Consider the following 15,432-nt stretch of genomic DNA (forward strand, 5'->3'; position numbering starts at 1 on the left):
TGTGCTTAACTACGGCATTATTTTCATTCCTAAAGGGAAGACACAAAGGTTAGTGTGAAAACTGGTTAAAATGAACAGTTTTTTTCTAATATTAAATATTGTAATTATTAAGTTGTTCAGTCGAATATGTTTGGGATCCCAGTGGCAGTGGAAAACTCCCGCTGCTTGTTTTTGTAAGTTGGGTCTGTTGAGTTATCTTACTGTGACAACGCTTTTGACTACTGGGGAAAAGGAACTACGGTAACAGTAACATCAGGTAAGTCGATCTTATTCGGTCACTGTAACGTTTAAATTTGGCTTTTAGAACATTTTCAGCCATTTTTTGTTAAAATAGAGTTTCCACAGAAGATAGTCTACTTATTTCAGGAAAACCCTTCATAATCTGTGGGTTTATTTGATGCTCACTCAAAGCTTTGGTGAAAATAATGTTGTGTTTTAAACTTGATGGGGCTTTGTAAGTATTTATGGGATGTTTTGATGAAGCTGTCCGGTAAGATAAATCCTTGAACATGTTTTAGTATGGGACAGTTTAAGTATTGTTTTACTGTGACTACGCTTTTGACTACTGGGGAAAAGGAACGATGGTCACCGTCACTTCAGGTACGAAAAGCTTTTATTTCTTGTTTCAAACAATACTTGTAACATGTAAAAAGTATATATTTTCAGATTTATGGGGTTATGACAATTGGCACATAAAAAGACAAAAATATTTTTTGTCAGTGTACAAACCTGGAAAGATTTAAATCTCATGGTTGTTAAATTCATCTGGATTGATTATTCAGTAGGCAGATTTGTACTAGATGGGAAACAAGTGTAGATATTATTTGGAATAGGTTTTCGTTGCAAGTTTGACCAAACTGTATTACTGTGACAACTGGGCTTTTGACTACTGGGGAAAAGGAACCACGGTAACCGTAACATCAGGTAAGATTTGAACCTCTTAAAAAACTGCACTGTATTTTTACAGTTTATTTTTTATCAAATTACTATGTAAAATCGGTATCTGAATACTCAAACTTAACTGTACTTGGAGAATATTTACTGTAAAAAGGAATTACTCAAATGCATAATTGGAAAAACTGATAATTAGGGTTAATCCCTTTAGATTAGTTTAGTTGTATTTAATAAAATAGTGAAGGTGGTGACATGTTAAAAAGTTACATGATCAGCATTAGTTCATTATGCTTTTCATACTGAGAGTTCAGTTAATTCATCACTGTGCTACGGTGCTTTTGACTACTGGGGGAAAGGGACCACAGTCACCGTCACTTCAGGTATGAAACTAATTTCTTTTTAAGTAGCAAAGGAAATTTTAAATTTAAAAGCTGTTCTTGTTACTTTTTGTCACTCAACAATAATGTTAAGGATTGTTAGTATAAAGTCTTGTGGCTTGTTCATTGGATTGACAAACATTCAGTAACAGATTAAAATGTTACAATAATTTTGGAGATTTTTTTTTTTATTGATTGCAAAATCACTTTTTCTAATCAATGTGAACTTTAATTGCATAAAACTAGATATCCTAGAATTGAACATTGTTAAACCCGATAACCAACATTCTACTGTGGCTTTTGAGAAAGTTTAATTGGATTTAAAAAAAATCTTAAGAATATTTAGGTGTTAAAGAATTAGAAATTCTCCATCAGAATGTGGGCCTTTTTATGTACAAGGGTTAAGTATATCCATCACTGTGCTACGATGCTTTTGACTACTGGGGGAAAGGAACAACAGTCACCGTCACTTCAGGTATGAAATTAAGTTGTTTCTAATTTGTCCATAATGTTTTAAATGGAAAAATAAAAATAGTCGCTTGTAAATTAAGTTGGAACATAACTTTATGAACATGCTTGAATTCAAAATTAATTTTTAGAGAAATTTTTAACTGCAATGTTCATGTGACAAGAGGAATGTCAAAATTATTTTTGAGAACTTTGGAAATATCCTCACAAACTTCACTTGAGATATTTATTGTAGCATGTCAATACCATCAAATATGATATTGTTAAAATGTACAATCTTTTCTTTAATTTGGATTTTTTTAATGGATTTAAAAAATAGAGGGGATTCTGAAGTGTTAAAAACTTTGAAGTTCACAATCAGTAAATCAACCTTTTTAAACTAAGAGTTGAGCCGATTAATCACTGTGTTACTACGAAGCTTTTGACTATTGGGGAAAAGGGACAATGGTCACCGTCACTTCAGGTATGAAATTAAATTGTTTCTAATTGTCAAATGTAATTGTAATTACAGGATAATACTTTGCCATATTCCGTCACACAATGGATAGATTTGAAAATTAGCCACTAAAAAAACTAATAATAAAAATGCGGCCTCTAAATTATCTTAGGACATAAATTGGTGAGCAAGTTTGCAAAAATATAATTTTGATTTTAGAGATTTTTTAATCAAATACAGTTCATCAATTATGCATTTGTGTTTTAATTGCTAACATTTTTTAATCGCATGTTAACATAAAAAAAAAAGGAAATTCATGTCTCAAACTGAACTGTTTTTGGATGGTCTTTATTGTAGTAAGTTAATACTGTCAAAATTAATTACAAAGGATCTAGACTGGACAGCTTTAACAGAATTTACAAAATTATGAGTATTTGAGATTTTCTTGATCATCATAAGTAAGGTCAAATAGACTTTTTTTTTAAGTTTTACAATTGTACGAAAGGTGGAATTTGAATTGGTTAAAATCTGCAAACTTTTTTATTTTTTTTTATTTTCTTGAATTAATGTGAGCATGTTCTTTGGTTGCTTATTCGGATTTTATGAAATGGTGTGATAAATGATTTTGTTAACAGAACAAATGAACTGAACAATGTCTTACAATGTTGCTTTTGATTTATGAAGAAAATGTGTATTGCTAAGTTTCTTCAGGTAAGACTGGTGTACCTATATTTATGTTATCTGTTGAAATGAGATAAAATTTTAAATTAGGTTTTGCATGGATGTCTCATAAGTAAAGTTTGTGGCTTTTCTTTATATGAAATGTGTAACTGAAGTTTTTAAAATAGGATTTAAAGCAAACAAAGACAGATTGAACTCTGTGAAGATCTGTTTTTTCTTAAGTCTGAAGGAAAAGCGTTATGTTATTTAATTTATATATTGTTGCTTCAAAAGTGCTCTTGTTTTTTGTCATTTTGCAGCCACTCAGAGTGCTCCCACTGTGTTTCCTCTGGCTCCATGTGGTTCTGGCGGCAGTGACATGGTCACCCTCGGCTGCCTTGCCACCGGTTTCAACCCCTCTTCCATCACCTTCTCGTGGGAACAAGGCAGTACTGCTTTGAACAACTTCATCCAGTACCCTTCAATCCAGAAAGGCAATGAATACATGGGAATCAGTCAGGTTCAAGTCAGGCGACAGGACTGGGAAGCAAGAAAACCCTTCAAATGCATTGCAAATCACGCTGCAGGACGACAACATGCTTCAGTCACCAAAATAAGTAAGATTAATGCAAAGTTATAAATCTTTCCTTTTAGTATTTTTTTTTTATTTGCTTTTAGTTGTCTTGTTTGACATAGTTCAAATTTTTTAAATTAAAAAGTATATTTATTATTTCCTAAGAATTGTAGGACCCTGTAACTGGTGTTTTATTAGTTATTGTGGACCTTTAACTAGAATTATTTGCATTAATTTAAAGAACTACTCATGTCAGAACTCCCATCAGTTCCAACATGAGTTATCATCAGTAAACGTAAAATAAAAAAATAAAGAAATAAAATAAAATTAACAGCTAAAGTATACAGGACATATTTCTGGTGAAGGTATATATTTAATTATTTTCTTAATAATTGGAATGTATCTCTTGGTTGAAATTCATAACAATGAATGTTTGATTTTAAAATTGCTTAAATGGGGCATATTATTTATATCTTTATTGATATCTAGTAGGATTTACCAGGTGGAACAAGAGGGTAAATTCAATAGTATTTTCAGCATCTGACTTACTTGGTTTTCCTCCTCACTAATACCTTTTCTCTTCATTTCATAGAATACTTCTGCATCTTCTGTTTTTTTGGTTTTTTTGTGCCTGAACAATCCTTCTTGTTTGCTGACTTCTGCCTGTGTCTGTTTTTCTGTTTGTTGATTAATATCCTCGTTGTAAAACTGATTACTTTGTGCTTGCCAGTCAATGTATATGCAGAAGTGAGTGTTGGCGTTCTTTAATGCCAATTTTGGATAGATGTATTTCCCTCTTGGATGGCATAGAACAACTTACTGCTGTGCTCATATAATGAATGTCTTAAATACATGAGTTTGATTAAGTTGTTGGAACCAGTTAAAGATACATCAGACTTGATCACATGAACCAAGCCTCATATTGTTTCCCACTGCTTCTGCATATATATAGATTTTGTCCTTGCTTCTGCAAATATATATGTGTATCTGTTTGTCTTTCAGACGACGTTTATGAGCTTCCGACTCTTAAAGTGTGTTCCTCTGTGGATGACACAAAAGATGAGGCTTACTTCTCCTGCTTTGCCAAAGATTTTTCTCCAAATAAATATAAGATCACATGGCACAAAGATGGTCAAGCAATCACTGGGACGATCGATGAGGTCATCACATCGTCTCAGGGAAGAAATGACACGAATGGAACTGTCCTGTACAGTGTTGCAAGTCTGCTCACACTGCCGTCCAGGGCAGTGCCTGAAGGCTCACAATTAACATGTTTATTTGAGGGAAAAGGCGAAAGAAATCCAGTCTTCCTCAACTCTACTGTGTCCCACAAGCAGTGTTCAGCTGGTGAGTAGAAAGGTAGTTCTTTCATTATACCTAATCACCAAATTGATGCTACCAATCTGTTGAATTTTTTTTAAATTTTTTTTTTTTAGTTACTGAAGGGTGTGAAGAAGATATGGATATAAGGATCATATCCCCCACAAACAAGGACATCTTTTTGGATGGAAAAGCAACCCTGATTTGTGAAGTCACCGAAAAAAAAGGGGGATTTGAGAAGATCGCCTGGTTGGATGAGAAAGACGCAGAGTTGGTATCCACAAAAGAGAATATAGGATCCAATGTACATAGAGCTACAATTGAAATCACCTTTGATGAATGGAGCAAGGGGGTTAAGCGTATCTGTGAAGTCCACAGCACCGAGTGGATTGATCCAGTGAAGAGAGAGTACAAAAGAAACTCTGGTAAGAAAACTGTTCAGAATTCATCCTTTACCTGCATTTACTTCTGCTTCTCATGACAGAAAACTCTTTGTGAGGGATATCTTCCCGTGAACAATAGATGTTTCCGTCAGATTATGTGGTAATTCATTTGTGACCCTAACTGTTCTCTCATGCCTACAGGAGGAGCTTCTAAGCGTCCGTCAGTGTTTATGTTGCCTCCCTTAGAGCAAACTAGAGAGAATGCAGTGGTTCTGACTTGCTATGTGAAAGACTTCTCGCCTCGGGAGATTTATGTGGACTGGCTTGTCGATGATGAAAAGGCAGGCACAAGATATCAGTTCAGTACCACAGAACCCGTGGAAAACAATGGACTCTTCTCTGTTTACAGCCAGGTTATCCTCACACAAGAACAATGGGATGAGAAAGATGTGGTGTATAGCTGTGCTGTTCATCATGAGTCAGTGGCAAAGTCAAGCAGAACGCTTGTCAGATCCATTGGATCCAGAACCTTTGAAAAAACCAATGTGGTCAACCTTAGCATGAACGTCCCTGAAACGTGCAAGGCCCAGTAGATGTGTCTATGCGTCTTGTTTTTTTTTTTTCCTTTCTTGTTTGATGTCTGTTGCTTGTGATTTTAAATTGTTTGTGTGTTTTTAGTGCAAATTTAAAATGAAAATAAAAAAAAAAAAATTACTCGCCAAACTGTGTTGATGTTTGTCGCTTGCACTTTGTGTGTACTTGATCTGGTGTTGAAACTGAATGTTCATGTCACGTTTTACGTGAGTTTTGTCCTGATGCAACCCAAACAACATATCATTTGAGTTCTACATATTTAAATTTCAAATAGTTGTGCAATAATAATACAGAAGGATTTCAAATGTCTTAGTACTTACAAGAATACTATCACCTCAATAACATCAGTTAATGAATTTAGATCTTTTCATTTTATTTGCAAAAGTCGAGCTGACTGTGTTTCTGTGATGTGTCTTTATGTGACTGTTTCATCTACTGGGTTCTGCACCCCCCAAAAAGTCTTGATGACTCTTAAACTCTGATGACGGGGTCTTTCACAAGCAAGTCAGTGTCATACTTAAATTTATCAGATTACTGTAGCACTTTTTATATAGATAAAGACACGAAAAACTAGAAAAATATCGAAAAGGACAAAAAAAAAAGCATAGTTATTATAATCTATGTTTTCTGGAAGTCTTTATATTTTTTGTAAACTAATTGTAAAAGAAAATATGGATCATTATTTCACACTACTGAAAAATACACTAATTTCAAACTGTGCATTACAACCAGACATCTTGATTGACTCAACTGGAACCGCAGAAGACGACATGACTAACACGGCAATCACCTTCATCCTTCTCTTCCTCCTCACTCTGGTCTTCTCCATCGGGACGACTGCTTTTAAGGTAACACGACAAATTAGTGTGGGCACAAATTTGGAATTACTGAGATTAGGAACTTAAAACCAAATGTGTATTTGCAAAATGATAAACACTGCCCTACAGTGTATATGAGCAGAGGTTTTAGAGGAACAACCAGTCACACCCTTGAAGAAAGGTTTTATAACTGGCATGAATTTATGATGCAGTGAAATCTAAAACAAGGCATTTTTGTCATTTTCCTTTGTACTATATTACACACACAACAGCAAGATGTTAAGATGCTTTTTTTTTTTTTTTTTTTTTTTTTACCTAATTCAGAGTTCTTTGTCTTGAGTCTTCTAGAGTTATAAAGACATAGTTACTATTTTCATGCCTGACAATCATTTTGTAAAATAGTTTCATACAAATAGGAGTTCTTTCTTTAACCATTTTCTACCAGTGGCTTTTTTTAGTTGCAATGCTCAATGCTTCAGTTGTCTTAAATGACTATTGAAATCTACCAGAAGAATACACGTATGTTTATTAACCCTAATGGTGTTCCTCATATTTAAATTGCACATTTGATTATAATCGGATTATGAATTAGGCTGAAATTGACATGTCAAAATACTTCTTTGGTCTATACATTTGAGCAAGATGAAGAGTATGTGGAACTGTTATGTAACTCTTAGATTGTTCCCAAATGTAAAGTACTTTATGTAAAATGCATATTCATTCTTATTATTATTGATACTATAGGAGACAATTGAGTCTTTCAGAAAAACAATTTTTCCAGCAGCTGGAATTTCTAAAGAATATAAAAAGAGGTGAAATGAAAGATCTACTTAGAAATTTCCTAAATAAAATTGTTTTCCATAATGCAGAAAATGTCATTCTCCATTGAAATATGCAAAATTTTGTCAGAGTCCTTCAAAAATCAAACATTTCAATTCCTCTTCATTGCACTAGTTCACAATAACTGCTATTCTAGTTTATAGAGATTCTAGAAATTACTCTAAAAGGGACACTTCAACACTTTGGTGGAATCAGTTTTAAGTTTCTCTCAAACATTTTTTTTTATTTCAGGTTCTAAAATTAATAACATAGTTAAATTAAAACAAAGAGAAAATTAATTAGCTGATAAACCTGAAAATTTAATTGTGACAACTTAAAATATACATTTCTTTATTGAGTAACATCAGTGACTAATGAGGCACAAATCCACCAACTATTTATTTATATACCTTTGTGTATTGTTGCTACTAACAAACAAAAAGCAAAAACAACAAAAAACATTATTATAACCAGAGTTGGTCAAGTTCTCTGAGAAATTTTTTTAATAATTTATGCTCTTATCTTTTCAAGTAAAATATTTAGTGTAATGAAAATAAGGATTAAAATTTTTCCACAGTGGACTAACAATTTTACAGTAAGAAGAATATAATTAGCTCATTCTTTTATTAATTTTATTTATCCAAAAATAATTCTTAGAATTAAATAATCAAAAATTTGCCTCAGTTAATTTTATATATTGTTGATCTAATTACTTCAACATTCTAAAAGCAAAACAATATTTTCACACCGCACATTCATAATAACAAAAGGTGTCTTAAAAAGAAAACAATTTGCAATCTTTGATGTTTTTGTCATTAAAATAAATGCAGCAAAATGTATTGAAATATTCATAAAGAGAGCTTTTGTAGCTTATCCAAATATTGTATGAAAGGTGTAATGTGTTGTTTTATTTTCATAAAGAGGAATCAAATAAATAATTTTCCATATTTATTTTTAATGTGTAGAAATTCTTCTGAAACCATTTTAAGATATGATTAATTTGTCACAAAGATAATTAACACTTTTGGTCTGAATTAGTTTTGTATTGCCAGCAATGGAGGGTCCATAAAGAACAAAACAGTTCAGCAGAGCATTATTATATTCATTATGCCCATAAATGTTGAGAAATAATATCAGCAACACAGTCATAAGGAGGAATAATACTGTTTTTAATGTATGTTTTTCTTTCTTTTTTTCCTTTACAGGTCAAATGAAACAAGGAGTACATAAAAAGGACATTTATAGATAAAAAAATACAAAAACATATTTTTTTCAGAATTTTTCTTATTCTTTCTATATCATGTAAGTAATTGAAAATGATATTTGTCAATCATTCCAAATCTATCTTCACAGAATTTTGTGAAATCTACCAGAAGATACAGTTTTGAAAGAGGATAACTGTTTTACTCTTTTTTTTTCTTTACAATACTTTAACACTGTTCTCAAGTTGTGTGTTTTTTGCTTGACGTTGTTCTCATCACACCACCAACACCTGGAAGCAATGACCCATGTTCAACTCTGTACGTAAATTAGCACATTTTGCTGCATGGTTACTTTTTTCGGTCTGTTATTACTGGACTTGCAAACCAAAATCTTTGGCAAAGTCATGAGAGATTGTCTGTGTGATATCTTATGTAAAGCAACCTGAGATATTTAAATGTGTTCTCTGTTTCTCTTACTGGCATAGCTGCACCTCACACCTGCTGTCTGTGCTGCTCTGTTGCTCTCTGCTCTGTTTCACTTCTGCTTTTCAGTCCCCATTTTGGACCTGGATGTTACACAAGCCTTCCGCTCGTTGCATACCCTGGTCGCTCTGCTCTGTCAAGCTCAACATCTGTTCAACAGACTATTTACCCTTTTTTGCATTTTTTTTTTATTATTTTTGTACAATGTGGTATATAAAACCTTGCCATCTAGTGTAAATAAAAGCAAACTGCACCTGAAATTCAAAGTTGGTCATTAGTTAAAGTTGGTTGTTAGTTAAAGACCACAGCATGAAGGTATGTATGAATTGACTTTAATCAGATTTAATCTTTAAAGAACTCCTGCTTACCTTCACAATGCCATGCAATCTCCTCTCTTCCATAGCTTTAAAGATGATCCCCCCCAAAATGACCTTGTACCCTGTTTGGGATGGAGAAGTCAAGATTTCAGATGTCAGACTTATCTGTGCTTTGAGCGACTATTTTCCCAAGGACATAACTGTGCAGTGGTACAAAGGGGACGAGCTTCTAACAAGCAATCCAAATGTGAGAGATTTTATAAGTGGAAATAAGGAGAACACAACCTACAGTCAAACCACCGAGATTACTCCAGACAAGGAAGAATGGATAAAAGGATCAACGTTTAGTTGCAGGTCTACTCACAAAGCCCAAAATTTGACAGGAACAATAAACATTTGTCAGAGTAAGTCTATACAGGCATTGTCACAAATCAAATGGTAAATTGAATAAAATTAGGCCATATATATTGACATGTAGAGTAATTGTTTTTTGTTGTTGTTGTTTTTTTTTTTTGCAGTCTATGGAAAATACACTCCTCCCATTTATATGGAGACCCCAAACTTCATGAAAGTGATGACAGAGTCTGAAGTGGAAGCAAAGTGTTCCATTTCCACCGTGCTTAATGCCAAACTGACCTGGGAAATGGACGGGGTTCCAGTAGGGGATCGAAGCCCAGTGTTTACAAATGAGACATTTGTAAGCTCTACACTGAAGGTTCCATCAGAGACATGGGCAAAAAAGAAAAAAATTCAGTGTAAAGCTGAACATCTTTGCTTCACAGCTATGAAGACTATAAGTATTTCAGGTAAAATAATACAATAATACAAATACTAAAGAACTTTCTTCAAAGTTCTTAAAACGTGACATGATCTCTAAAATGGACTGTGACACTTTGGTGTGTTATGTTGTGCTTTTTATAAACGCTTCAAAGCAGCACACTAAAACATGAGTGCATGTCAGATGTTTTGGTGACACTGTATTTCAACATACTTTTATTTTTTACCTCTTATGATCCAGAGCCTTCAGTTGGACGTCCACAAGTGGAGATCAGAAGGTCCTTCTCCAAGCTGCGGAATGGAGAAAGTGCCGTTTTCCAGTGTGACGTGTCAGAGCTCTCCTCACAGGACCTCTATGTCACATTTCAAGTGAACGGAGCTGATGCTTCACAAAAATATTATTTTGATCTTCCTGAAGGATCCGGCCCTTATTCAGTCAGTAGAAGTTTCTCTGTTCCTAGAGAGTCCTGGAAAATTGACACAACTGTCTCGTGCACAGTGAACCAAGGCTTCTCCAGCAGTCCCTTCAAGTCAAATTTGATGAGCAGAATTTTTGGTGAGAGTTGTTTACAGTTCATTGCGTTGCTTTCTAATAAGAGCTTTTATTCAATTACATGTATACATTTTCTAAGGATGTTAAAAATCTGTTTATTTTTGTCAACAACGTTTTAGTGAAGCCCTCCGTGGAACTCCTGTTGGCCCCAAGTAGAGCATCAGATCAACAAACGCTCTTGTGTTATGGATGGGGCTTCGACCCACAAATTAAATGGCTTAACGGCTACGAACCAAAATCCACATCAAATCATGACATCAGCATGGATGCGAATGGACGTGTTGCTGTGACAAGTCAACTGCAAGTTGCTCAGACAGAGTGGAAATCAGGAAAGGCCTTCACATGTGAAGTGTCTGACAAATCTCTAAATGCAGTGGTCAGAAAGGAAATCAGTGTATGCTCAGGTAAACTGGAGAGATTTTTCTTTTAAAAATTGTTTCAGTAGACTTTAGTTTTGGCCTGCCACAGCAATCAATTTTTTTACAAAGCAATTGCTTATTATATTTGGTCAACAATCATTTTTTTACAAAGCAGTTGCATATTATATTTGGTATGTAGAAGTTGGTATTGTTGTAGAAAGAGAGAATGTGATCGGTGATAGCTTCTTCTTCATTCACTTGTAATTTGGTCCCGGGTGTCAAAAACATTTAAATGAGTCACCGGTTGTTTTTGAGTTCAGTGTTTACCTATACACTATATGGCTGGGCTAGGTCATCCATGCATGGTGGTGTGATGGGTAGAAAGGCGGGTGAACTGGTGAGAAATGTAACTCACTCTGAACAGATCCATCACAGAGCAACATAACAACAGGCAGGATCAATTTCTATTCATGCGCACACTCAGGTCAAAATACCCAGGGAGAGTACTTAGAGAACCCATGAATCCATGGGAAGAACACAAAAATCCTATGCTTAAAGGTCAGTTAAGGCCGTCATGCTGCAAGGGAACAATTTTCAACAACTTTGCAACCATGAAACCCCATTTTATCCACCTCTGTGTTTATGTTTGCCTCAGTAGTTAAAACTAAGGTTCCATGGTATATCCATACTTCTGTTGATGACATAAGTTATTGTATTTGAAATAACCTGTTGTAAAAAGTTGGTTATGTGTTACAGTTGTGTAGTTCTACATGTTGTGTGAAGTTTTACACCTCAACTGATCAAAAAACTACTCTTTGTCTGCCGAAGGACAAAAAGTAGCATTATTCCTGAATAAGATAATGCTGTTGTTGATGAATCTAAGTCCCATTTCTTTCTTTTGTGTCCTGGAAAACAGTTTCTGAACAGAATGGCCTAAACATGACATAATACCTAAACCATCACCATGACTCTGTTTTTGTAAATGATTATTCTTAGTCATATTTTTTTTCTTGTGTTTCTCCCTTTCAGCTTGTTCAAGCCTACCTCCAAACATTGAATTAGACATGCCAAACCTTAAGACTGTGACGACAACATTTGTGAAAGCTACATGTTTGGTTCACACTGCTTTTGATGCCAAAGTCACCTGGCTGTTTGATGGAAGAATTCAGGAACGATACACAAAGACTCAACTTCGAAACCTGACTCATTTAGCGGTTGATGTGACAGTCCCTTTAACAGCGTGGAAGAAACTGAAGACCATTACATGCAAAGCAGAACATGGGTGTTTTTCAACCACTGAAAAGACAGTAAATTTAAATTTAGCAGGTGAAGCAGCCCTACACACTAAATATTGCACTTCACAGAACGTTCGAGAAACAGAGTTTGACATATTATTTTGTCTTTATCTTTTATGATCCAGCACCTTCAGTTGGACAACCACAAGTGGAGATCAGAAGGTCCTTCTCCAAGCTGCGGAAGGGAGAAAGTGCCGTTTTCCAGTGTGACGTGTCAGAGCTCTCCTCACAGGACCTCTATGTCACATTTCAAGTGAACAGAGCTGATGCTTCAGAAAAATATTACATTGATCTTCCTGAAGGATCCAGCCCTCATTCAGTCAGTAGAAGTTTCTCTGTTCCTACAGAGTTTTGGAAAAATGACACAAATGTCTCGTGCACAGTGAACCAAGGCTTCTCCAACAGTCTCTTCAAGTCAAATTTGATGAGCAGAATTTTTGGTGAGAGTTTGTTTGTATTTTCTTGGAAAACGTATTGCTACCTTGTGGCATTTTTTAATCTGTTTTCTTATTTGTTTACATTTCTTTTCTCAAAAATATTTTAGTGGAACCCTCAATGGAAGTTCATCCTGCTCCCAGTAAAGGATTTGAGCAACAAACATTAGTGTGTTCCGGATCGGGCTTTGACCCACAAATCAAGTGGCTTAACGGGTCAAAGGAAATAAACGCATCAAATTCAGACATCAGTATGAATAACAATGGTCATGTTGCTGTGATGAGTCAACTGCATGTTGGTCATGCAGAGTGGAAAAGAGGAATGGTATTTACATGTGAAGTGTCTGACAGTTCTCTAAGGAAAAGTGTCAAAAAGGATATCAGTATCTGTTCAGGTAAAATTCTAACTAAATCTGTCTATGTTGTTTTCTAGTTTTAAATATGGATCACCTGCTTTATCAAGGATTTATTTTCTCCCTTAGTTACGCCAACGTCTACTCATATGGTTGGCGTCTATATTCAAAGACCTAAACTAGAGGAACTCCAAAAGAAGGGACAGGTGACTGTTACTTGTCTTTTTGTTGGGACTAGTCTTAGTGATTTCTCCATAATCTGGAGAGTAGGTGATCAGCGAGCATCCCCAAGTAATATCAATATGGAAAAACCTGTGAGTCACAACAACGGAACGGAAACTTTACACAGCTCCCTCTATGTGTCAGCAGAGGACTGGCACTCAAATAAGCAGGTGTCTTGTGCGGGAAAACATCCATGTTCCAACAAAAGTTATAAAGACTACATCAGCAAAATCACAGGTATTACAAGCACTCTAAAGACTATTTACAAATGTTTTCTTCAATGTAATTGACCATTTCTTTCCTTCTGTTTTGTGTTGGTGTTTCCAGATCTGTATCAGCCAGTTCTGAGGATAGTGGAACCAACTTTTGATGAGCTGTATACATCTGACAGCGTCATTCTTACTTGCTTGGTTTCAGCATTTTTTCCATCTGACATCATTGTTCAATGGAGAGAAAATGGCCAACAACTCCCAGCATCTCTCTATATTAACAGTCCTTCATGGAAAGAACCGGGAAGACGCTATTTTTCAATGAGGAGCAGACTAAATGTAACTAAGGCTGAGAACAACAACTCAACTTACTCTTGTGTTGTCAGACATGAATCCTCTGAGTCTCCACTTGAAACAAGCATAAGTGACTTGTTTGGTAAGCTAACAATCAGTTTTTAGAAATCTTATTTTCTTCTACACTACTCTCTAAACAAATAACTTATTTCCTCAGCCACTGTGAGATACACCAAACCCTCAGCCGTCTTGCTCCAGGGAGAGAACGAACTCATGTGTCTGGTCTCGGACTTCAACCCAAAATCCATCAATATCACTTGGTTCCGCAGTGAAACCACAGAGCTGTCGGACTACAACATAACCGAGCCCTACGTAGGCCCAGATAGGAAATTCAGAATTCTCAGTCGCCTTCGCCTTGCACCAATTGACACGTTACCTGGCATGATTATCACCTGTCGGGTGACACATGAAGGCACCACCATCTCAGTAAACATGTCCAAACCAGGTATGTGAACTACATTTTTCTTGAGTGTTAAAGAGTTAGTGTTTACCACTGTGAGTCAGATTTATTTTTAATTAACTTTTTTTTTTCCACTAAAGTCATCATAAGCTTATAACCAATGAAACTACATTTTCTGCAGACACACTGGAGTACTGTATCTTCTTTGATACTATTAAGGACCTTGATGTGAGTCAAGATGCATTGAAGGAAACCTGGACTATGGCCTTAACGTTCCTCTGCTTTTTTCTCTTCACCATCATATTTTCTCTTGTTGTCCTCATCGTTAAGGTAAGAATCAGCTACAGTGTTGCTGCAGGTACTTCACTGAGTATGATTTTGAATTAGAATGTTAATCACTTTTATGTTGACAGATTTTCTTTTCTTCTACTTTCAGACAAAATAGTGACAATCAGAAGACAGTTTTCTTTTTATTGGATGGATAAATTTTTACAAATTTTCTGTTTGGTGTGCATACAGTGGCTCTTTTTTTAAAAAAAAATTTGTTTTGCTATTTCTTTCTCTTGTGTTCTTTGTTCTAGTTTGTAGCAAATATGTTTGGAGAATTATTGTGTTCCTCTTATGTATTTGGTGTGAGATGTAAATGCTTTTTAAGATAAATAAAATGAATGATACTATATAGTGTGCTACATTCTATCAATGTTTTCTGTACTGAACGAATTGTCCACAAGATGGAGACAAAGTTCTACATTCAGCTTTGTTTGATTCAACTTCCAATACAGAAATTATGCAGTTTTAAATCCGAGACTTATTTTTAATTTTTTTTTATTTTGGCACCGTTACGAGGAAGCAAAATAACAATTGTGACTTTACTAAAAACTAAAACAAATGTTTTGGTTTAATTTACAAGTTGGTCTGTGCGCAAATTTCATTTGAGTTTCCTCTTTAGGCTTGTCTTTGCCTTTGTGCACCTTGTGGGTTCTTTGGAATCTATTTCTCGGAGGGATTACACCAGTAACACAAAGGTTTACTATTGGCTGCTGTAGTGATCTAGCAGAGTTTATGTCCTCGATTGGCTGTGGATCCCGTGGCAGACAGCCCATATCTGTGACGCTGTTGCTGGGAGGGAGT

General features: G+C 35.1%; 1 protein-coding gene across 1 annotated transcript in view; it reads left to right on the forward strand.

Annotated features, from left to right (window-relative positions):
* The window catches only part of ighd (immunoglobulin heavy constant delta), a 108,394-nt gene extending 93,503 nt beyond the window's left edge, over positions 1-14,891 (forward strand). The window contains exons 3-20 of the mRNA XM_044100299.1: positions 1,224-1,274; positions 3,156-3,452; positions 4,412-4,756; positions 4,846-5,154; positions 5,314-5,701; positions 8,549-8,565; positions 9,369-9,749; positions 9,864-10,151; positions 10,364-10,678; positions 10,795-11,079; positions 12,064-12,360; positions 12,455-12,769; positions 12,874-13,158; positions 13,246-13,575; positions 13,666-13,983; positions 14,059-14,346; positions 14,483-14,631; positions 14,738-14,891. Coding sequence (XP_043956234.1) covers positions 1,224-1,274; positions 3,156-3,452; positions 4,412-4,756; positions 4,846-5,154; positions 5,314-5,701; positions 8,549-8,565; positions 9,369-9,749; positions 9,864-10,151; positions 10,364-10,678; positions 10,795-11,079; positions 12,064-12,360; positions 12,455-12,769; positions 12,874-13,158; positions 13,246-13,575; positions 13,666-13,983; positions 14,059-14,346; positions 14,483-14,631; positions 14,738-14,746 — 4,667 coding nt within the window. The 3' untranslated portion in view covers positions 14,747-14,891. The remainder of the gene's footprint in view (positions 1-1,223; positions 1,275-3,155; positions 3,453-4,411; positions 4,757-4,845; positions 5,155-5,313; positions 5,702-8,548; positions 8,566-9,368; positions 9,750-9,863; positions 10,152-10,363; positions 10,679-10,794; positions 11,080-12,063; positions 12,361-12,454; positions 12,770-12,873; positions 13,159-13,245; positions 13,576-13,665; positions 13,984-14,058; positions 14,347-14,482; positions 14,632-14,737) is intronic.
* Positions 14,892-15,432: the final 541 nt, after the last annotated feature.

This window comes from Gambusia affinis, linkage group LG19 (genome assembly GCF_019740435.1).
Source record: "Gambusia affinis linkage group LG19, SWU_Gaff_1.0, whole genome shotgun sequence".
NCBI lineage: Eukaryota > Metazoa > Chordata > Actinopteri > Cyprinodontiformes > Poeciliidae > Gambusia > Gambusia affinis.